At 41.6% G+C, this 24,841-nt stretch overlaps 1 protein-coding gene across 1 annotated transcript in view; it reads right to left on the reverse strand.

The window, feature by feature from the left end:
* Window positions 1-217: 217 nt before the first annotated feature.
* TTC21A (tetratricopeptide repeat domain 21A) overlaps window positions 218-24,841 on the reverse strand; it is a 64,851-nt gene continuing 40,227 nt past the window's right edge. Inside the window, exons 20-29 of the mRNA XM_030550002.1 lie at window positions 22,720-22,908; window positions 21,071-21,181; window positions 17,150-17,231; window positions 16,512-16,662; window positions 12,854-13,015; window positions 12,128-12,323; window positions 10,490-10,714; window positions 9,642-9,762; window positions 1,520-1,587; window positions 218-1,435 (exon numbers count right to left, since the gene is read on the reverse strand). Coding sequence (XP_030405862.1) covers window positions 1,358-1,435; window positions 1,520-1,587; window positions 9,642-9,762; window positions 10,490-10,714; window positions 12,128-12,323; window positions 12,854-13,015; window positions 16,512-16,662; window positions 17,150-17,231; window positions 21,071-21,181; window positions 22,720-22,908 — 1,383 coding nt within the window. The 3' untranslated portion in view covers window positions 218-1,357. The remainder of the gene's footprint in view (window positions 1,436-1,519; window positions 1,588-9,641; window positions 9,763-10,489; window positions 10,715-12,127; window positions 12,324-12,853; window positions 13,016-16,511; window positions 16,663-17,149; window positions 17,232-21,070; window positions 21,182-22,719; window positions 22,909-24,841) is intronic.

A 24,841-nucleotide genomic window follows, 5' to 3' on the forward strand; every position in this document is an offset into this window, starting at 1 on the left:
TCACAGCCTCATCTAAGTGGAATGCAAACTCACAATCACTCAAGCTTGATTTGAATTTTCAGAGTCCGTATTAAAGTTGGCTCAGAATTAGGCAAGATGAGTATGTCCATGTCTAACAGAACCTCATAACTACATAAGCAAAAAGAGTTTGTTGATACATAATAATGAAGACAAAAAAAACTTTAATCAGTTTAATTTACTTTATATATTGGTCTCAATCATCAACAAACAAAGGAAAGGGGACAAATTACTTTTCCTTGCCTTGCCTTCTGCTTTTGTTATTGGAGGATGAATTATTTATTTCAATATAACTGCTTTGAATTGTTTGATTATTTGAAGAAGCTGTGAATAAAAATGACATTTCTCTCTCTGTCAGCCAATGCTCCTGCTGAATTAAACTAAGTTGTGGAGAAAAATTCTGTTACATATATATATATATATATATTTTTTTTTTTTCAAAATAAATTCTCAGCAAGTGTCTAAAAAAAAGTAAAATCAATGAATGAAGAAACTTTAAAAATAAAGTTCAAAACCAAAAACCACATAACGCCTTGGGACAGTACTAGTTCATTAATTTTTTAAAAGAATAGATTAATAGATTTTTTTTCAAAAGGATGACTTAGTCTTATTAAATATAAATGTCTAAACCGTATTTGTTGATAAGACACTAAAGTGGTGTCTGATGTGAATAACCAGTCATTGCTTAAACACTATAGAGTTAATACGTACAGAAATACACACTTCTTTGAAAAGAATTTTAAATATGACATTCACTAGGCAAGTGAGTCCCACAGGCATGCCATAAAGGGAACCTTCAAAACTTTCCTAAACTCTGTACTTAAAATATTTTTAAAGTACTTTGATATACTGTAAATTAAATATATTGAGCCTGAGTGTCATTTACAGTAAATCCTCCTTACACCACTCTAGTAGGGTAAAGGAGATTTAAAGTGTATGTAAACATAGTTTAACTCTCACTTTAAGACTCCTTCACTCTGACAGAATGATAGAAAGGGGCCTTATTAAAAATGAGAATCAGGCCCACTCTGTTTTCTTTTAAAATGAATCCTGTAAATAATGTAGATAAGATAAAGAGGATACATTCTTCTGCTGATTTTACAATTCCCCTTTGTCAGTCCATATACACAGTTTAATGGCCATGCCTGAGTCTTAATAGCTGTTTATTTCCACATGAGTTTTCAGTAGCGTACTTTCTGCAAAGAGGCAAGGCTGAGTTTTGTACTAATTAGAACATCTAAAATGCTTAATAATCTTTACTTTAAATACGTTTTTATTTCTAGTGCTCATTGACATATTTCTGATATCAAAGCATTTCATATTACCCAGACTTTTATTTTTAGGGTTTGAGAGCTGCTTGAGCCTTTTCCAAAATCTCTTCTCTAATTTTTGGGTAACTTGGACATATCTTCAAAACCTAGTGAAAAAGAAAAGACAGACAGCCAATAAATTGGGCACACTCTATTTCGTGATCTAATTAAAAGTTTTCTGTAGAACTTACATCATGACAAACTTCTATTGCCTCCACATATTTCTTATCTTTCAAGTAATTGAAAGCAAGTTTGAAACCTGCAGAAGGGATGGAAAAGATGTGATTTCATTGGATTTAAACACAAAACTACATATAGTGTTAGACAACATTTATTAAATAGCACTTCAGGCAAATAACTCTGATGAACTCATGTTAAAATATGATATAACAGAATTGCAACAAAAGAACTTACTTGTAACTTGTGGTGCAAATATTTTCTACAAGGGCATTTTAATTGGATCAATTTATGCATGATGTTAGCAAAATGAAAAGTCAGAAGCCCTTAAAAGAAAAATCCCTGATAAGTAGACAGGGTTTACGCACCCTTTGTACCTAACTCAGCTTGCAGTAAAAGACAGTTATCTTTTCTGTAACTGGTGTTCTTTGAGATGTATTGCTCATGTCCATTCCATGTTAGCTATGTGTGCTCGCCACATGCACTGGTGCTGGAAGCTTTTTCCTCAGTGGACCATAGAGGACCAGCTCTGGAGCGCTCTGCAGTGGCACGCACATTCTGCGGTATAAGGGCACCGCTGGCTCCCCACACCTCAATTCCTTCTTGTTGGAACTCTGACAGCGGGGAAGGAGAGCGGGTTAGGGAATGGACATGAGCAACACATCTCAAACAACACCATTAGGGAAAAGGTAACTGGCTTTTATTCTTCGAAGTTGCTTACTCATGTCCATTCCATGTTAGGTGACTCCTAAGCAATACCAAGAGAGGCGGGTAGGCGTTCATGGACGGGTAGCTTGTAACATAGCTCTGCCGAACCCAGCATCATCTCTGGCTTGCTGGGCGATGGCATAGTGCGCCGTGAACATGTAAACCAAAGACCACATTGCGGCTCTGCAAATGTCCTGGATGGGGACATGTGCCAGGAAGGCTGCCGAGGACGCTTGCGCTCTTTCGAGTGCACTTTCACCAGAGACAGCAGTTGGATCTGCGCCAACTCACAACAGATCCGGATGCAGGAGGTGATCAGTTGGTGATCCTCTGAGAAGACATCGGAAGGCCCTTCATCCTGTCTCCTGTCACGATGAAGAGACGCATCAACCTACAAAAGGGTTTAATGCGCTTCAGGTAAACCACCAAGGCACGTCGGATGTCCAAGGCATGTAACCACCTCTCCTCTCTGATTTTGTGCGGCTTAGGACAGAACATTGGGAGGAATATGTCCTTGCTGATATGGAAGGAAGACACCACCTTCAGCAGGAAGGCCAGATGGGGTCTCAACTGTACCTTGTCCTTGCAGAAGGCTATATATGATGGTTCCGAGGTCAAGGCTTTAATCTCGGACACTCGTCTAGCCGATGTCACTGCCACAAGGAAGGCAATTTTCCACGAGAGGTGGGAAAGGGAACAAGAATCCAAGGGTTCGAAGGGCGGACCCATGAGTCTGGAGGGAACCAGACTGAGGTCCCATTGTGGGACAGGATCCCTAATGGGAGGGAAGAGCTTTTCAAGGCCCTTCAGGAATCTGACTGACATCTCGTGCAAGAACACTGATTTACCCTGGACTGGCGGCTGGAAAGCTGAAATGGCAACAAGATGAATCTTGATAGAAAAGAGGGCCAAGCCCTGATTCTTCAGGAACAGATATTCCAAAATGGACTGCAGAGAAGAGCGCACTGGGGAGACACTATGCTCAGACGCCCAGTGGGAGAACCTTGTCCACTTTACCAGGTAAGTCGCCCTAGTGGAGGGTTTTCTACTTTCTACTGCCACACTTCCCTGGAGCAAGTTTGTTCCTCCAGATTCAATCATGCAGCATCCATGCCGTGAGGCGGAGGGAGGCAAGGCTGGGGTGCAGGAGGCAACCAGGATCTTGCAAGAGAAGGTCCGGGCGGTTGGGCAGCAGCCACGGGGGGAGAAGGGGGTCGAGGTACAAGTAGATCAGGATACCCCAAGTAGCCTGAGGTAAGCTGCCACCACTGACATGCATTTTGTAAACACATTTGGTGCTGTTGCCAGGCCAAAAGGAAGAACTGTGAACTGGAAGTGCGCGGATCTCACCATAAAGTGGAGGAAGAGTCTGTGTCCTTGAAAGACTGCTATATGAAAGTATCAGAGTGATAGCCATGTTAGTCTGTATCAGTAAAAACAACAAGGAGTCCTTGTGGCACCTTAGAGACTAACACATTTATTTGGGCATAAGCTTTCGTGGGCTAGAACACACTTCATCAGATGTATGGAGTGGAAAATACAGGAGTGGGTATAAATACATGAAAAGATGGGAGTTGCCTTACCAAGTGTGAGGTCAGTCTAATGAGACAATTCAATTAACAGTAGGATACCAAGGGCGGAAAAATAACTTTTTGTAGTGGTAATGAAAGTGGCCCATTTCAAACAGTTGGCAAGAAGATGTGAGTAATAGTAGGGGTAAATTAGTATGGGGGAAATTAAGTTAAGGTTTTGTAATGACCCAACCACTCCCAGTCTTTATTCAGGCCTAATATGATGGTGTCCAGTTTGCAAATGAATTCCAGTTCTGCAGTTTCAAGTTGGAGTCTGTTTTTCAAGTTTTTTTGTTGAAGAATTGCCTCTTTTAGGTCTGTTATTGAGTGACCAGGGAGACTGAAGTTCTCTCCTACTGGTTTTGGAACGTTATAATTCCTGATGTCAGATGAGCTTTTGCATTGTCTTGCGCGACTGTTGGTGGGGGCCCCATGATGGCCTCATCAGGGGATGAGGAGGAGGATGCAGGTGCAGCAAGAGTCACCACCTCTGTGACCTGCTTGGCCAGGCCTTCATCCTCCTCCTGTTACATATGGGGGGTTCCAGGCAAGGTGGCCTCTGTCTCAGGCGGGCAGGAGACCGTGGCAGAGGGCTTGTTGGACCTCCTGACACCAATTTATGCCCTTGGAATGGTTGTGGAAACCCCCATGGGTTCCAAGAGTGCCATGGCATGGGCCATTGGCCCAGAGGGCAGGAGTGTCCCAGTGCCACCAGCAGAGGACCTTGACTCACCTGCAGGGGTTCCTAGTCTGACTCAGAGCCCGAGGATGGAGGGTTATGTTCTGGAGACCGGGACTGTACCAAGGCCGACCAGGTGTCTTGGTCCCAGCTGTGCCCACCGCCACGCTCTGAGTGGGATCTGTATGTGGTCAATGACCCACTGTGTTGAGATCCTGGTGACCGGTGTCAGCATTCAGAAGATCCATGACAGTACCCCACTGATCTATGCCGAACACCTCCTGACCAGTGCTGAATCATAGAGCGGGAGCGAGAGGATGACTGATGTCGTGATGATGAGTACTGACGCAGGCATGGCGACCTACGTTGGTAGGCCAGTGACCGTTACTGAGAGTCCCAACGGAGGCTGTTGCAGGAATGGCGTTGATCTAAAAGGGAGCTGCTATGACGGTACCGGGATTGCAGGGTTGTGCATGCCTCAGTAGGTCTATACCACCTTGCCAGAGACCGATGCTTCAAGTCCACAGAGTGATGGCCAGAATCCGGAGATGGGTGCTGAAGGCTCCGACTAGTAGGCAGCCCTATGTCCAAGGCACGGTGGCTCTGTGCGGGGAAGCACTGGTGGGACACTCCCTGGGGTGGCGAGAGGTGCAGCACTGATGAGGACTGAGGGGGTGGTTCAAAGGCAGGCGTACTCCTTGATTTGGAAGCTGCCATTGCTGATGTTGGCAGCACTGGGAGGGACAAGATATCCTGTACTGCCTGCAGGGCCTCTAGAGTCAATGGCATCACCAGGTGCCAGACTCCTGTGCCACTGTCTGGGATGGTGGGCATGTCCCAGGATGGGCTAACCCTCTCAACCAAAGCTGGGGTCCGACTCCCACTTGGAGGTGATGAGCCACCCTTTGTGGGTCTAGGCTTGCCTCTTGCCCTCTCCTTGCTCTTGCGAGCAGAAGACCGACCTCTGCCGGTCTTCCTCTTCTTACTGGCTGGTGCCAGGGAAGTGGATTTTCGCCTGTCTGACGACGGGGGTGCTCTTCTCAAAGCTGCAGTGCTGCGTGTGGAGTTCAATCGCGGCTGCTCCAGTGTTGGTGTCAGCACCGACTCCATAAGGAACGCTTTAAGTTGGATGTCCCACTCTTTCTTAGCGTGAGGCTTAAATCTCCTGCAGATGTGACACCTGTCGCTGATATGAGACTCCTCTAAACACCTTAAATAACTAGTGTTGGGATCACTGACCAGTATAAGTTTCCTACAACAGTCACAGTTCTTAAAACCCGGAGACTGGGTCATGCCCCACCCCAAGGCTAAGTCCTGTCTGGGGCTTGGTCTACACTACGCGTTTAAACCGATTTTAGCAGCTTTAAACCGATTTAACGCTGTACCCATCCACACTACGAGGCCCTTTATATCAATATAAAGGGCTCTTTAAATCAGTTTCTGTACTCCTCCCCGACGAGAGGAGTAGTGCTAAAATCGGTATTACCATATCGGATTAGGGTTAATGTGGCCGCAAATCGATGGTATTGGCCTCTGGGTGGTATCCCACAGAGCAACACTGTGACCGCTCTGGACAGCAATCTGAACTTGGATGCAGTGGCCAAGTAAAAAGGAAAAGCCCCGTGAAATTTTGATTTTCATTTCCTGTTTGCCCAGCGCGGAGCTCTGATCAGCACAGGTGGCAATGCAGTCCCAAATCCAAAAAGAGCTCCAGCATGGACCATACGGGAGATGCTGGATCTGATTGGTGTATGGGGAAACAAATCTGTTCTATCAGAGCTCCGTTACAGAAGACGAAATGCCAAAGCGTTTGAAAAAAAAATCTACAGGCTACAAAGTGCTGTGTGACAAGCGTAACGGGAAGCCAGAGACTCAAATGGATGCTCATGGAGGGAGGGAGAGGGTATTGAGGACTCCAGCTATCCCACAGTCCCCAGCAGTCTCCGAAAAGTATTTGCATTCTTGGCTGAGCTCCCAATGCCTGTAGGGTCAAACACATTGTCCGGCATGGTTCAGGGAGTAGCTCGTCAATCTACTCCCCACCCCCACGTGAAAGAAAAAGGAAAGAAATAGTTTCTTGACTTTTTTCAGTGTCACCCTATGTCTACTGAATGCTGCTGGTAGACGCAATACTGCAGCAGTGAAGAGCAGTATTCGCTCCTCTCCCCTCCCTGACGGCAGACGGTACAATATGACTGATATCCGTCATCACCATCAGCCCGTAAATGCTCCTGGCTTGCCTCAGGTGAGGTCGGCCGGGGGAGCCTGGGTAAAAATAGGAATGATTCCTGGTCATTCCCAGTAGATAGGACAGAACGGCTGGTAACCGTCCTCATCATAGCAACTGGGGGATGAGCTCCATCAGCCCCCTCCCTTTCCTGTGTAAAGAAAAGATTCTGTACTGCCTGGACTATCATAGCAGTGGGATGCTGGGCTCCTCTCCTCCGCACCGCTTAATGTCCTGCCTGGACTGTCATAGCGCTGGGAGGCTGCCTCCACCTCATTTTCTCTCACTAACAAGTCAGTGTTTCTTATTCCTGCATTCTTTATAATTTCATGACACAAATGGGGGGTACACTGCCATGGTAGCCCAGGAAGGTTGGGGGAGGAGGGAAGCAATGGGTGGGGTTGTTGCAGGGGCACCTCCCATGAATGGCATGTAGCTTATCATTTCTGCGGGATCTAACACGGAGCAGCTGTGCTCTCTGATACACTGGTTCTCTAGTACACTTGCCCCATATTCTAGGCAGGACTGACTCTATTTTTAGAAACCATAAAGGAGGGATTGACTCGGGGAGTCATTCCCAGTTTTGCCTTCGCGCCCCCGGCTGATCTCAGCCAGGGGCACCCATGATAGTAGACAGTACAGAAGGACAGATAACTGTCATCTCATTGCCAATTTACACCGGCAGCAGACGGTACAGAATGACTGGTAACCATCTCTGCTACCATGCAAAAGCAAATGAATGCTGCTGTGTAGCACTGGAGTATCGCCTCTGTTCGCGGCATTCCATACACATATGGTGACTGTAAAAAAAAAGGCTGAACGGGCTCCATGGTTGCCGTGCTATTGCGTCTGCCAGGGCAATCCAGGGAAAAAGGGCGTGAAATGATTTTCTGCCGTTGCTTTCCCAGAGGAAGGAATGACTGATGACATTTACCCAGAACCAACCGCGACAATGACTTTTGTCCCATCAGCCACTGGGCTCTCAACCCAGAATTCTAAAGGGCTGGGGAGACTGCAGGAACTATGGGATAGCTACAGAATAGCTACCCACAGTGCAACACTCCGGAAATAGACGCTAGCCTCGGACCGTGGACGCACACCGACGAATTAATGTGCTTAGTGTGGCCGCATGCACTCGACTTTATACAATCTGTTTTATAAAACCGGTTTATGTAAAATTGGAATAATTCCATAGTGTAGACGTACCCTGGGACACTCTAATTAAAAACACATTAAGGGAACTAATACTAAATGATATAACTATTTACAATAGAAAGTTTGCAACAAGCAATTTCTAGAGATGGAAAGGTTTGCTGAAGCAAAGGAATGTTCCATCACTGTCACTGGTGGTAAGAAGGAACTGAGTGCGGGAGGTGCCGCTGGCACCCTTTATACGGCAGCATATGTGTGCCACTCCAGAGGGTGCCAGAGCTGGTCCTCTATGGATACCACTGAGTGAAAAACTTCCAGCACTGGTGCATGTGGTGAGCACACACACCTAACATGGAATGAACATGAGCAAGCACTCAAAGAAGAAGGGCTGGATCCTGCAAAATTCTGAGAACTTTGCAGTCTCAAGCCATGTCCTATGCTGTGCAAAACAGCCTTAAATTCATCTTAAAGAACTAGTAGAAAATCCTCTAGTGGTGAGAGGCCAGCATAGTGGCCCCAACATAACTAGCTTCTCAGCCCCTGGAATAGCATGTGTGGCCAGGGAAAAGGGGCATAAGAACAGCCATACTAGGTCAGACCAAAGGTCCATCCAGCCCAGTATCCTATCTGCTGACAGTGGCCAATGCCAGGTCCCCCAGAGGGAGTGAATCTAACAGGTAATGATTAAGTGATCTCTCTCCTGCTTTTCAGCTCCACCCTCTGACAATCAGCGGCTAGGGAAACCGTCATAAGAGCCAACTTTCTCTGGCGCTGGTGGGTGCCTGCACCCCCCACCCGTTTCCCTGACTCTGTCCTGACTTCACCCTACCCTGCCCCCACTACAATCGCATCCCCAAAGTCCCCGCCCTAACTCTGCCCCTTCCCAGCCCCTATTGGATCCGTTCCCCAAATCCCTGCTCCGGCCCCGCCTCTTCCCCCAGCATGCCATGTTCTCTCTGCCCTGCGAATCAGCTGTTTCACGGCACAAGTGCTGGGAGGGAGGGGAAGGAAGCAGGACTTGGCGGCGCGCTCACGGAGGAAGCGGAGGCGGAAGTGAGCTAGAGCAGGGAGGTGGCGCGGGGCCACAGGGAGCTGTTGGAGGAAGCTGAGCACTCACTGATTTTTTTCTGTGGATGCTCCAGCCCTGGAGCACCCATGGAGTCGACGCCTATGGACATCATTCTTTACCCATGGCTATGTCCCTATGCTTTGGTGATTTCAGCAGCTGGAACAACTCACTGGGGTTGTGAGCTACTGGTATAATGTACATTAATTTGAGAGACTGAACCAGTATATGGTGGCTTGTGGAATGAGAGAGAAAAGATGTCTTAAAGCCACCTTTTCACTCACCTCAAGAGCCTTCCAGGATCTGGCCCAACGTGTATAACATTCATTAGTCATATGCAGTAGGTCTGGAAACCAAGACGGATTCTTCCTTTCTGTCTTTCAGCTTACAAGAAATCTTTTCCAAGTATGCCAATACCTCCATCTCCACAGACATCTCTTCTGCACTCCTCTACATGCAACTATTTCGTACTTGGCCCTTCTGCAGATTTTAACTTTTCTTACACCATTATGCAATATTAAAATGAGCTGTCAATAAACTCTTAGCAGCATTCTGGATCAAATACTGCCCTTAATTACACCTCTGTAATACCACTATCTTCAGCTTGGTTGCATTGGTGTAACTGGGGGCAGAAGCATCTATTACATCATCACAATTTGTTACGCTTTCAGGAATAAATGTGCTGGATGATATTCAGGTGGAACTTGAGCTAGAACAGTACTTCTCAACTCACCAACAGCAGGATTTGCTTGATTACTGTATTTCCAAGCGAATTCATAATTAGTTGCAGCATCCTTATAGGCCTGTTCTTTCTCCATGATAAAACCCATGTATTCATAAGCTTTTGAACAAGACTAAAAAAACCAAAACCACAAAATGTTAAAGCATTACTGAGAATAGTTAGCATACCCAAATGTATGCTAACACCATACAGCATTGATCTTTCATTTCTTAGTGAATTTAAATTGTGATCAAGATTGTAAATACAGGGGCTCAAATTACATTTTCCAGTTAAATATAAATGTAATATTGCACTGTTTCCTCTGTCTGTTTTTCTTATGAAATGTATAGCTTGAAGTTTTATTCTTAAGATAATAATAAGATGTGCACTAAAATACAGAATGCACAACATAACCAAGTTAACATTACCGTTATGAGCTTAACTTTTGCATTTCCTGGCTTTCTGTTGTTTAAAATGTTCAACCTTAATGTTGCATTAATTGTGTGTGTGTGTGTGTGTGTGTGTGTGTGTGTGTGTGTGTGTGTGTGTGTGTGTGTGTGTGTGTGTGTGTGTGTGTGTGTGTGTGTTTAGGGTCACAATAGTAAAATCAATAATGAAAGTCTCACCAATTTCAGCGTCATGAAGATTTTGCCATTAACTATCATTAAATGAATTATTATTATCCACTACCTAATTTTATTGTAAATCAGGTTCTAAATTATAGCTGCTCCTTATAGCTGTTACTTTTGGGGTTATTGTAAGTGGCTATTAATGAAAACAACTCTATTTGTGTTCCTAACTCATCACAGTGTTTTCTGACTTTTCAAGATCTCCTTGTAAACACCTCCTTTTCCTCTCACCTTATTGTATTGTAAGCAGCGTTTCAGTTGTTCAGTTGCAAGATCATACTTTCCACTTTTGCAGTATATGTCAGACAATAACATCCAACTTTTTTCTAACTCTTCAGCATCAGATAAAGTCCAGTTAGCTTTGGCTAACCGTTTTAGCTGGGTTCTGGCCTTCGGAGTCTGTTTCAGAATCATATAGGCTTGGGCCATTGCCAAAATAGCTGGAACACTTTCCCTCTAAGAAATAAAAGCAGAAATACTATTGTTTAAACATTAAGCTCTTTCCATGGTCTAGAAACATTACTGGTTTTATTCTCTTACTTTAAAAATTAACAACTTTCATTATTGAACCATATTTCATTTGGATTATTAAAAACAACATGTTTGTCAGATTGTTAAATAAACTTTAGTTTAATTTTCCTTATGCTATCTAGTCTGTCATAAACAATTAGAGATGACAATCTAATGCCCTAATCTTGCAACTGAATCCATTCAGACGGACCATTATGATCACACAGTGTAGATGGATCTATAGATGAAAGCATTATATGAGAGTTATATATTTTATTATGATGATGATTAAGAATGAGAAGCCAACGGTACTCCAAGCACACCCAAGATCCACGTGTGGATCCTATTGTAAAACTGAGGTCCTAGATGTATTGGTATTTGGGGTGACAAGGTAATTGTTAAAAACAAACAACCTCAAATTTAACTATGACATACATTCTAATACGTTTATAAAGAATGTCCTCTCTCTGTCCCCATGAAAGCACCTAGGATGGGTGTGTGCAATCATAAAGCACTGTATAAAACAGAACCTCTCCATCCCCCTGAATAATATAATGAAAAACAAAATGATAAACTCTAAAACAGAAAGCTAGGAAGGTAAAAGGAAAAGTATAGAAAATACCAAGCGGGAAAACATTCCATATCCTAGGAGGCCATGGCAGCAAACACACAACTGCAATGATGGAGTTGGGTGCTGTCGGAGTGTGCTAATACAGTTGTGCAGTGCAGTACAGCACAACTTGGACTATCCAATCCTCGACTATCCAAAGCGCTCTGTTAACCAAATCAGGGTCTGGGGCTCAATTCTGCCAACTGCTGAGCATTTTACCTCCTATTAAGCAAATCTTTTATGCCTGTACTTAACTTTAAGCATTCATGTAGTCCTCCTGAAGTCAGTACGAGTACTCATACGTTTACAATTAAGCACGTCATAAATACTTCACTTGATTAGGACCAAAGTGTTCAGCAACTTGTAGGATCAAACTCCTGTTTCCCAACATTTAGTTGACTACAATGAAAATTCCCCTAATTAACCAAACCTCAATAATCCAAACTTAACCATGCACTTCATATAATTAAAGCATTCGTCAATGAAAATGAAAAAATCTTAGCTATTTTCTTTTCATAATATTAAGAATAACTTGATCTGATTTATCTCCAGACTATGTAGAAAGTACACACACATTGAAACAGTAACACCTTATTATACCTCTTAAATTAATTTCACAGGCTTATTTTAAAATTAAGGAGAAAATGGGTGGCTACTCAACTGAAAATATTCCTAGTAAAAAACAAAATATTATCTATTAGCATTTTAAAACAGAAGGGAACCTAAGAGGAATTGAAGAATTTTCTTACCTCATATTGGGCCATTTCTATAAATACACTGAGGGCTTTCTCCACCTGAATTTTGTCTTTTGTGGCCAACAGACAGCAGTTCTGTAACATCTTCATCTGATTTTGTCCCTCTTGTGAGTAAGGATAAAACTCTTGAAGGAGTTTCTCAGCTGTGCGTATCCCATGTTGCTCAGATTCTCTCTTCTCTTTTAAATTACTGTTAAAATTATCATTAAACATCATACATGATGATTCCTAGTGTGTCAAATCCTGTCTAATGATAAAGCAATATCTTTTAATTCTAATAGCACCATATTTAACAGAGCAGATTTGCATTTCTTCTTCTAAATACATCATAACTCACACATATTAGATTACAGACCATTGTCCCTTCCAGACCAGAGCCGAAGCACCTTAAACTGCCATCCCCATGCATCTGTTCTGTGTCCAAATACAGGCCTTCAGCCTCCAGGTCTCTCAGTCCAGTACTTTCCACAAGTATTAAATTTGCCTCCTTTCTTTTAAACTCACAAATATGGCAAACGTTTCTATTTTCTGTTAGTGAATATAGCGTAGCGGGCACAGCTGAACTGAAATGCTGTGTTTAGCCTCTTTTTACACTTGTAGGGGGAAAAAATGACCAGAGCTTTATGTTAGTCTGAGACATATAATGGAAAATGGATGTGATATTCCATTGTGTTTCTCTATTTCAAATTGTTTCCATTAAGTGTTGGATTTCTCTTTTACCTGTCCTCTGCATTGAGGCTTTCAAACACTTCTCCTCCTATTATCTCATTATCCGGATTTAGGCAGATCTGAATCATATTGTTGATGGCTCTCTGGCCCCAGTCACTGTCCTTTCGAGCTTTGTTGAAATACTTTAGTGCCTGATTGGGCTGTCCCATGTGCCTATTTGGAGAGAATATGTAATATGCAGTTGCAGGAGTGTAGGGTGATCATCAGTCTTAACAATAACATTTCCATATTGATATACATAAAGTACTAATGGAAAAGGCCTCTGTCAGCATGGAAAAATCTTGCAATATTTGTTATAAGTATAGAACATTTGTACATATGGATTCTATGAAAAATAGGAATAAAAAAGTGCATAATCTACACCAGATACTTGTTTAGTTTACTTTATATTGTACTGATATTCTTGTGTGTATTGATTCTTTTACTGTACTGTATACTAATTCTTATTACTTATTGTTCTATGGATGATATTTCTGTTTTCCTGTATCTGTTTGTCTTTTTTTGATATATTAATGTAAAATCAAACTAACTGTACAGAAAGCCACATAAATAGAAAATGTTATATCAGGGGTCTCAAACTCCTGGCCTGTGGACCATCTGCAGCCCACAAACCTCCCCAATGTGGCCCACGGGGCTCCAGCAGTTTTGGGGCCGGGTCTCTCTCTTGGCCCCACCTGCTGCCCCTGGGCACTCCCTCCCCCAAGGCAATTTACAATGGCGTCTGCCTGCTTGCTCCATGTGTTTTCCGGCCCCTCCCTGTGGCCCCAGGGCAGGGATGTACCTCCACACGCTGCTCCCGCCCCGAGTGCCCCTGTGGCCAATGGGAAGTGCGGGCGGTGCCTGGGGGCAGCAGCGTGTAGAGCCCTCTTCCCCCCCACCTAGGAGCCTCAGGTAAGCGCTGCACCTTCCGACCCCCTCCCAGAGCCTTCCCCTTTCCCCTTCCAACACACACCCTCACACCTCCAAATTCCCTCCCAGAGCCTGCACCCCTCCTCCCTCCCTGATCCTGAAACCTCGCCCCCTCCTCCTGCACCCCCACCCCCTGCCCCAGCCCAGAGCCTTCACCCAGCACCCAAACTCCATCCCAGAGCCTGCACCCCAGATCCCCTCCCCCACCCAAACTCCCAGAGCCCAACCTCTCACCCCTTCTGCACCTAAACTCCCTCCTAGAGCCTGCACTCCAATCCCCTACCCCAGACCTCTTCCCCCACCCAAATTCACTCCCAGAGCCTTAGGCAGGTGTGGGGTGGAGTTTTGGCCGGGATGGAGTTTTGGGGGTGGGTTCTGGGCAGCATGAGCGACATTATTGGTCCGCTGGGAGGATCTGAGGACTGGCATTGGCCTAATGTAAATTGAGTTTGAGACCCCTGTGTTATATGAATACATTATTTAAATGTGGTTTTGGTTTTGTTCTTTGCTAATATTATCAGAGTCTGGGAAAGGCCTCAATTATATAGCAACCGTACCAGACCTAACATGAAGGAAAAGGAAAGGGAAGTTAAAAGATACTCAAGCCCCAGTTCAAGAAAGCACTTAAGAATGTGCTGAAATGCATTCAATTTCAGGAAACCACTTAAGTATATGCTTAACTTTAAGCATATATCTCAATGACTTCAGTGGGATTTAAGCTTTCCTGAATAGAGGTGCATACTTGAATTGGGGCCTCAGTGAGCATTGCTGGAATCTTGAAAAGCTGGAGGTTGGAAAGGAGCATAGACTACGTACACTTAAAAACGAACAAACAAAAATACCAGAAACAAAAATCTAACAAAAGAAAACACTCCACTGCGCACACAATTCTCTCCCTAGGGAGAGAATGAACCATACATTACAGATGTTGGTCAATTTTTTCACTATTTTTTCACAGAGGTCACAGAAGTCACTGAATCTGTGACTTCCAGTGACCTGCGTGACCTCAGACCCCAGCGGATGGGAGCTTCAGGGTCCCCCTACCGTCCACAGTGGGAGGACCCCAGAGCTCCCAGCTGCCGCAGGGTTACCCTGGCTGCCACAGGCGGTGTGGGACTCTGGAGCTCCAAGCCCTCTCAGGTGGTGGGGGCCCTGAAGATCCAAGCGGGCCCCTGCAGCTGCCTAACCACTGTGGGGTGGGGACCCCACAGCTGAGCTCCCCATTTTGTCATAGATATTTTTAGTAAAAGTCACAGACAGGTCACAGGCTTCCATGATTTTTTCTTTATTGCCTGTGACCAGTCCATGACGTTTCTAAAAATATCTGTGACAAAATTTTAGCCTTATTTATGCACTACTGGAAGGTGGTCAGATACTACCATGATGAGTGTGCAGAATGAATATCTATACAGAATAAAGAACAGAACTTCCTTTGCTGACTGCTGACTGGAATAACTGGTGGGCAGCGTTTATACTTGGGAGAGAGTAGTGCACAACAGTTAGTAGGGGGCCTGGCTCATGCCCTATCCTGTTACTGCTGTCCATGATGGTCAAAAAATCTTGAGAGGTAGCTAAGTTCCACCAAAATCATGTCAAGAAGCCAAGACCCAGGAACTGAAAATCCTGCACAGATTATATCTATAGAATACATATTTTTATCCCTTTTTTCCTTTTAGTATTGCAAAGCCATCACAGCTAAGAGTAAGTGAGCTGTGCATTATATTCCAACTTGTTCATCATCAACAAACTCATTTGTTAAGTTCCAATCTATTACACCTGTGGAAACCCCTTCTGATAACCAGGATGCACACATATTACTAAGGGTATAATTTGAATACTGTACATTTTCACAGATGTGAACAAGGAACATTTCGGCCTATGAAACCTTTATTATTCATGAGAAGGAATGAACCCAGCTTGATCGGTCAGATCCCAGATTACGTCTGCAGGGCTAACAGTTAGTAGAAAAACATCTTTTGACTTGTCCTAGTTTGATACTTGAATCACTGAAACACAGTATATATGGAACCCCACAATGCCATTTTTAGAGTCACATTTTCAAGCAGAGACAGACTTCAAGGCTTCATTAAGGTAGGCTAACTGCAGCTTTGATTTATCAATCTGTGAAACAGATAAAATATCTATCGGAGGTGCTTTGTGGGGCTCATATGTTCGGAAAGTGCTTTGAGATCCCCAAATAAAAAGGTGTTATATAAAGCAGAAACTATTCTTCATTATTTGACCCTCATAACGTGAAGTTTAACATATTATATCCAAATATCTTGGATTAATTCGTGGCCTCATTGAAGTCTATGGGACTTCTGCCATTCACTTCAAAGGGGTCAGATTTCACTCCTTGATTTTAGAGCCACGTGAAATATTTACAATCAAACTTCAACTCTCTTGTACTGAGTTTCATATATTCAAGTCCACTGAGTTTGTTCTATTCTATTCAGGTTCTTACACACCACCCTTTCCTATATTTACCTGAGTTTCTTTCTTCTATTCTAACATTGCCCTCTCCCACAAAAACCCTTGAGCCCAGTAGAAAATTTGTATTAGAACTTCAACTTCCCAGCAAACCTGAGATGCTGGTTCATTTCAAGGTCTTGCAAACCAAATTGCAAGGTTCAGTTCTCAAAATGAACCTGAAACAGCACACGTAAGCTATACAGGGGTTGCATAGCCTTACTTGTCAGGGTATCTATAACATTGCTAAAGACTACTCAGTATAAATTACCAGCAGTAAAGTCCTTTGCAGTAGTTATAACCAGGCTCCAAGAGTGCTCGAGTTGACTTTTTCTTAGCCATTTCAAAGAAATATGTAGCTTTATCAAGCTTACCACTTCTTCTTAGCAAATCTATTAACCTTTCCATGACTGAGAAATTATCTAAAATGACACAATGTAACGAAGTAAGAAAGTAAACTTTACCTTTATATTGAAAAAACTCAGGCTTCTGAATTCATGTTAAGCTTACATTTTAGTTTTAAAATGTGAAAAAAGGCCATGTTTCGCTAAAGGCAGCTATCAGTAGGATACCGCAATGATGCCTGGAGGATTCGAAGCTGAGAAGAGACTAAGGCTTTCAAAAGGGAAAATGGCAGAGCTCGAAAGACACACAAGAGAACCCAGTCCCCACAAACTTTTCCTGTTTTTTTGAAGTGCCAAGGCAAAGTCTCCATCCCAAAGCTTCAGACCCATTCATCTTGTTCCTTGTGTTGTGGGACTATAGAAGCTCCTTGTACTAAATAAAACATGCTACTTGGAAGTCTTGTAGATGAAATTAAGACAACAGAGTTGTCACATATTTACATTAATTAGTCTTTTAAAAATAGGGTGAATCTGAAAAAACTCCAGCTTATTTAATAGTAGATACCTGGTGCTTTATCCAGAACATTTTGGTAAAGATTTATAGCTTGTTCATACTTCTGTTTTCTAAACATGAGGTCTGCCATCATCTAAGAGAGCAGAAAAAAACTACATTAAAAGTGCCTGCGTTGAATTCCTTGAAAAGAACCAGAAATGTAAAAGTTATTTTACCCTTCTGAGAATATTCCTGACAACCAAAAAAGGATATGTTTAAAAATAGCTGAGCATGAACTAGCATTAAACAATGTTTCAAATGAAAATATGAAATATGCAATAAAATAACTATGCACTATTCAGATGGACACTCAAATGTAAAGACCAGATGTTGCCTCTTGTTGGATTTGGGCCCAATTCTCTCATTTGTACTTCGATGGCCCTGTGTATTCTGTGATTCTGCAGCTGTAAAATTTGCCATAGAATTCACCCCTTGCTAAAGAATTATGCTCCAGATTCAAAGCTTTCAGTTAAAAAAAATTCTAATAATTATGGTTGCTGAAATAATTTAGAAAACAAACCAAGTGTAAACTGATATAATGCTGCCTTTCTGAGTTGCAGACAAGCATGAAACATTAGTTTTGAGAGATGTGAACAGCTCCCTTCATTTAAATAGGTTGTGTTAACTCTGAAATATAAATAAGATCATTTCATTGTCAAGGCTGTTAGTTATTTTGCTGCTGGTCATTTTAGCAGAAATATGTACTGACATGCTGCTTATCAAATATGAAATTTCAGATCTGCTAACTGTGGTGTGTAACCTACTGCTTAAATCAGCCTCAGTACCAGATGACTGAAAGAGAGCTAATATAATGCTGATTTTTAAAAAAAGGCTTGAGAGGCGATCCTGGCAATTATAGGTCATTGAGCCTAACTTAAGTACTAGGCAAACTCGTTGAAACTACAATAAAGAACAAAATGATCAGACACATGGTTGAACACCATATATTGGAGAAGAGTCAACACAGCTTTTGTAATGCAAACCATGCATCACCGACCTATTACAAGCATGTGAACCTGGACATTCAGAAAGCCTTTGATAAGATCCCTCACCAATGGCGCTTAAGAAAACTAAGCAGTCATAGTTAAGAGCAAAGATCCTCTCATGGATCAGCGCGAGTTAAAAGATAGAAAACAAAGGGTAGGAATAAATGGTCAGTTTTCACAGTGGAGAGAGGTAAACAGCAGGTATAGAGATATGTTTGTAGAAGATAATAATTTAGAAATGCTCCGGAATTTAGAGATGTGCCCTGAAGGCAGGGGGTTGGAACATCGCATGGATGTGTGCAGCAGTTCACCAAAGATGCTCTCCAGTTTATTAAAGTTTTATTCCTTTCTCATTGACTGGTTTGTTATTTAATGAACGCAAAGATCATTAGAGCAGGGTCTCCCAAGGATCTCTACTGGGACCTGTACTGTTCAACATATTCATAAATTATCTGGAAAAAGGGGTGAACAGTGAGGTGGCAAAATTTGCAGATGTTACAAAATTACTCAAGATAGTTAAGTCCAAAGCTAAATGTGAAGAGCCACAGAGGGAGCTCATTAAACTGGGTGGCTGGGCAATAAAATGCCAGACGAAATTCAATGTTGATAAGTGCAAAGTAATGCACATGAGGGAAAAAAATCTTACTAAACATACAAAATGATGGGGTCTAAATTAGCTGTTACCACTCAAGAAAGAGATCTTGGAGTCATCATGGACAGTTCTCTGAAAACATCTGTTCAATATGCAGTGGCAGTCAAAAAAACAACAACAAATAACACAATGTTAGGAACCATTAGGAAAGGAATAGATAATAAAACAGAAAATAGCACAATGCCACTATATAAATACATGGCATGCCCAAACCTTGAATTCTGAATGCAGTTCTGGTTGCACATCTCTAAAAAGATATCTTAGAATTGGAAAAGGTACAGAGAGAGGCAACAGAAATTATTAGGGGTACGGAACAACTTCCATATGAGGAGAGATTAAAAAGACTGGAACTGTTCAGTTTAGAAAAGAGACAACTAAGGGAAGATATGACAGAGGTCTATAAAATCATGAATGGTGCACAGAAAGTGAATGGAGAAGTGTTATTTACCACTTCATAGAACACAAGAACCAGGGGTCACCCAATGAAATTAATAAGTAGCAGGTTTAAAACAAATAAAAGGAAGCACTTCTTCACACAACAACACACATTCATCCTGTGGAACTTGCACAATGAGATGTTGTGAAGGCCAAAAATATAACTGGATACCAAAAATAATTAGATAAATTAATTGAGGATAGGTCCATTAACAGCTATTAGCCAAGAAGGTCAGGGACATAACCCCATGCTCCGGGTGTCCCTAAACATCTGACTTCCATGAGCTGGGATTGGCTGACTGGGGATGAATCACTTGAAATTGCCCTGTTCTGTTTATTCTCTCTGAAGCTCCTAGCACTGGCCATTGTTAGAAGACAGAATACCGGGCTAGATGGACCATGGGTCTGACTCAGTATGGCCTTTCTTATCCCACTGCCCCAAGCTGCCTCTCCAGGAGCCCAAATGCCTGACTGTCCCCACCCAAGCTGCCAAAATCTCCAGCTTTATCAGCGACAGCTTCCACCCTGTTGCAGTTTGGTATTGCCACAATGAAAATCTTCAGCATACTAAATGAAGTGTAATAAATGTAATGGGAGCCAATACAAAAAAACCTGAATTTAATATTGAAATAAATAACACAATGGCTACTTTACTACTGTATTATTCACTGTTATACTTAATTCAAAGAAAACTTCCATTAAGGTAATTCACATGTGTATGTGTTTAGGGGATCAGTACCTGTGTTGGGACTGAATTCTTCAAGCGAGTTATTCCTGGTACAAGTAGTTACTACACTGATTGATCCATCACATGGCTAAAACATACACTTAAGTACTAAGGGATACCCTGCTATTCTAGACTGAATCCCACATTCAAGAGTTTTGAGATTCAGAGAAAACCTGTAAAGCTGGGAGAGTTGAAGGCGGCTGAAAATGAAGGGTATGGGGAAAGGTAGAAAGAAAAAGGGTAGAAGGAGGGTGAATATTTATCTGAGTGTTTGCAGCTGGCTTTGTTTTTTCTTGAACTGTTATTTTGAATAATATCAAAGGGTATCTTTCAACATTACGAATTAAAAGACATAATGAAACAAGTAATAATAACCATACAGAATTATCATGTAGTAAACTGTACTTTTGGAGGGGATCCAAACTCATTTTCAGGTGTCCCATTTCATCTACTGACTCAGGGCTTGTCTATCTGGAGGGGAAATGGGCTCTACAAGGGTGTGGTATCTCAGCCACACTAATGTGCTCACATTAATTGATCTGTTTAGACCCTGCTGGTGCACAGGAACATAGTGCTGTTTGAAACAGTACTACATTAAAGCACACTAGGGAACCTTTAGTGTGCACCAGCAACACATTAGTGCACTTTAGAAATCACATCTGCTATAGCACATTCATCCACAATGTGAACAAGCCATATATCCTATTTATATGCAATACAACACTGACATGACACTTAGTGCCATGTGAAACATGGACTAAACTGCAAATCAGAGAAACTTTGCCCTGGGCTAAATTGATAGAAGTATGAGATTACCCTCAAAAAAAGAAAACAAAACACTTCGCCATTACTCATAGGTAAGTATATGCTTAATATTTTTTCTGCTGTTATGCAGAATGCTTTTTGGGAGATATACATTTGCCTTTCACTTTCCCCTTACCTTCCTTTCCTCTGATTCTTATGGAAAAAGTTTGTTAGTAGATTCAACCTATTTTGCTATCTTTTGCAGTGTAGCTTCTTGGACATAAGACATATTAGGCCAATACACAGAGGAATGTCTTTAGAATAGCCTTAACACTAAAAACAAATTCTTTAATCTGGTCTATAGATGATTAAATATTACCCATTTATACCATTGTTGCAATTTCATTGCAATTGTCATCTTGAAGAAGCAGAGCACAATGATGTTCACATGACTCGATATCTCCTTGTGTCAAATAAAGACGAGCCAACTGCAATAGTACCTGGGAGAATAAGGACAAGTAATTAAAGAAGGGAAATATTTCAGTGATCAGTGTAATTGATATCAAGAGTAATTTTCTTTTCTTTCTTGATTCAGAATCCTATCTCAAAGATTAGAGATGGAAAGATTTCAGTGAATTGACCTCAGGGATAAATTTGTCCCATAATAACATTTATGCCATCTTCCTGACAAAGCGGAATGCTCCATTCACTAGTATGCCCTTCAGTGCTTTGTCTTGTCTAGTTTTAATTGTCCCAAATGACGGGAATAATATTATTTCTCTTAGAAGTAAACAGCTCCAGCTGATGTGGGGCAAAACAGTGACAGAAAAGTCACAGCACATGCCAGGCAACCTTTGAAAATGAGTGTGATTTCAGGAAAACATGCATGTTATTCTCATTTAAATGGAAGTTGCAGATGCTTGATCCTGTGACATGCCTGAGTGCCATCAGCTCCAAGTGAAGTCAGTTGAAGGGGTGACAAAGGGAAGAAGGCTAAGAGGTGACTTGATTACAGTCTATAAGAACCTAAATGGGGTACAAACATTTGATAATTGTTTTTTTCAATGTAGCAGAGAAATGTCTATCATGATCCAATGGTTGGAAGCTGAGGCTAGGCAAATTCAGACTGGAAATAAGGTACACATTTTTAACAATGTGAGTAATTAATCACTGGAATAGTTTACCAAAGGTCATGGTAGATTCTCTATCACTGGCAATATTTAAACAAGATTGGATGTTTTTCCTAAGAGATGTGCTACAGGAATTATTGTGGGGAAGTTCTATGGTCTGTGTTACAGAGGAGGTCAGACTAGATGACAACAGTGGTCCTTTCTGGCCCTGGAATCTATGAAACTATGAAGTTCAGCATGTACAGCATCCCAAAGTTGTGTTCATCACTGCACCCTTCTTGCAGAAAGGGAACATTGGCATCTAACTTGGCAAAATTCCCATGGACTTCAATTGAGGTTCTGCATGCACAGACGGAATTCATCATCATATTCAAGGCCATGTTGTACTGGTTAGTGAACCTGAGAATCTAACCCTCAAAACTGTAATGGGAGTATTGCACATGTAAATCTTATGGGGCTGGACCCTCTCTTTGTTGCTAATAGAAATATGTGTTTCAGAAGAAAAATGTATAATAGGAAAGGGCTTTTTTTTTCCTGGAGGTAGCGGTTGTCATTTAATTTCTCTTAAAAAAACAACTGGTTTGTTTTGTTTGTTTGTTTTTATTGTACATATGCTCCATTTTTTTTGTAACTGGATGAATTTTATAAAATAAATAAATGAAAAAGCACTAATAGGAGCCTGGACCAATATTTTCTTCTTGCATGTATTTGTTTTTTTTCTGGTTGCTGTTCTGCTGAAATGCAAGTTTAAGAATTCACTCACAGTACTTTTTATATTCTAAATATTGAAACATATTTTCATCATACCCCTTAAACAACAAAGTGGCTAACATAACTATTTTTTCAACTTAATGTGGACTTAAAGTATTGTTGAACAGATACTGACTTGGATTTAATACAATACTTACTTTACTATCTGTCTGAGTATAACATAGTGCATCTTTATACCATTTAACAGCTTGTACATAGTCTTTCTCTATTAAGTATTGCTCAGCAAACTGTACACAGATCAGTGATGTCAACTGCTTCTGAGAAGGGATCAATTCAGGTTGTTCCAGAGGAACACGCTTCAGTATTCTCAACTGTATGTCACAGGCCTTATGGAATAAACAAATATTCAAAGAGAAATTATAACTCAAACAGTAATGGAGTAACTATTTTAAAAGTTTTTCATAATTTTGTTGGACAGTAGGAGGTCTAAAATTTATACTTGCTAAATTACTTAAGATGTTTCAAAAAGGTTTTTGTTACATTGTAAATCCAATTTTTATTTCATTCACTGAAGCTACTTTATTTTTTTAAGGTAATTAGGTTATCTTAATATTTGGTAATATTGGATTTTGTTAGTTGGTTAAATTACTTCTGTTTCTTATAGACTTTTCATTTTCCGATGCGTACAATTAACTACTGTAGGCAATGGCTTGGTGCATTTTCTCTTTTACCATGTAACAGGTGAATATTCTTAAGGGATGAAATTCATCCATGTTTAGAAAGGCAGCACAAAATCAGTGGGATCTAAGTGGTGGATAGGCCTGTGCTGTCCCTCAGCACAGGGGTGAATTTTACTAAAGGCCTATACTTATAGTAACAAATAATTCTAGCTGTACATTTGATGGACACATTTTTCTTCAACATAATATATCATAAGAACATATAATTTAATGATAACTGAGATGTTTCTTTATCATGGATTCACTGAATAAGTGGAGATTCCCCATTAATTTTAGACCCACTGATCATGCCAAGGTGCTCAGGGCACTGCCTAATAATTCACAATAACTTTTTAAAATATTATAAGCACACAGAAATAAAATAAAACCATCTAAAGAAAAAAGACAAATAGAGGGAATCATATATAGAACTAAGGTTATGGGAAAAGATTTTCAATATGGGGCTGATAATGGGGAAAAATATTGCGCCAAATTCTCTGTTTGTGTTATACCAGCAAAGAATTTTCCCCATTACCTTATGTTGTTTAAGAGACGGCAGAGTAGGCAAGGGGAAATGTATTCCATCCCTCATCGCCTGTGACAATAAAATTACAATTGCCTGCGTACCTAAGATGTAATAGTAGAATCCTTAAGAACTGGGAGTTATTAGAGCATAAATACTAGTTAGGAAAAGGCTCAAAAAAGGAGGTAATGAATATATCCAAGGCCTATAGGAAAATTCCATATTTACTGAAGTGTATAGTGAATAATTTGAGGTACACAATGAGGGCCTGGTTTTCAGAAGAACTGAGCACTACAACTCTGGGTAAAGTCAATGGAAGTTGCAAATGTTCAATGTCTCTGGGGGAAAAAAAACAACCTTGGAAGAAATGGTTAGTTGCTGTAACTGTGGTTCTCTGAGATATGATGCAGATGTGTATTCCACTTAGATGTGCATGTGCCTTGCACACTGGAGCCAGAGAAGTTTGCCTAGCAGTACCTGTAGGAAGACAGCGCTTGTGCCTTGTGGCCATAGCCCTTCCCCTGGCAATATGAGGTGGCAAGTCCCAACCCCCTCAATTCCTTTGCACCGAATTTCAAGAGTGTAGACCCTGATTCAGATGGATTGGATTGTGGAATACACGTAGGGTGACCAGACAGCAAGTGTGAAAAATCGGGACAGGGGATCGGGGGTAATAGGAGCCTATGTAAGGAAAAGACCCCAAAATCGGGACTGTTTCTATAAAATCGGGACATCTGGTCACCCTAAATACATGTCTGCATCACATGTTGAAGAACCACAGTTACAGTAAGTAATCGTTTCTTTTTCTTTGAGTAGATTTATCATGTATTCCACTTAGGTGACTCACAAGCAGTACCTACAGGAGATGGAGCTCAGAGTCTACTTAAACAAGGACTGCAGAACTGCTCTACCAAAGTTCACATCTGCTCTGGATGCTGCAGTAATGGCATAATGCTTGGTAAACGTATGCACAGATAACTAAGTGATGGCTCTTCAAATGTCCAATACTGTCACATCAATGTAGAGTGAGCTTGTATCCCTTGAGGGGCATTGCTCATGCTATTTCATATGCAGTCT

This window comes from Gopherus evgoodei, chromosome 2 (assembly GCF_007399415.2).
Source record: "Gopherus evgoodei ecotype Sinaloan lineage chromosome 2, rGopEvg1_v1.p, whole genome shotgun sequence".
NCBI classification, from domain to species: Eukaryota; Metazoa; Chordata; order Testudines; family Testudinidae; genus Gopherus; species Gopherus evgoodei.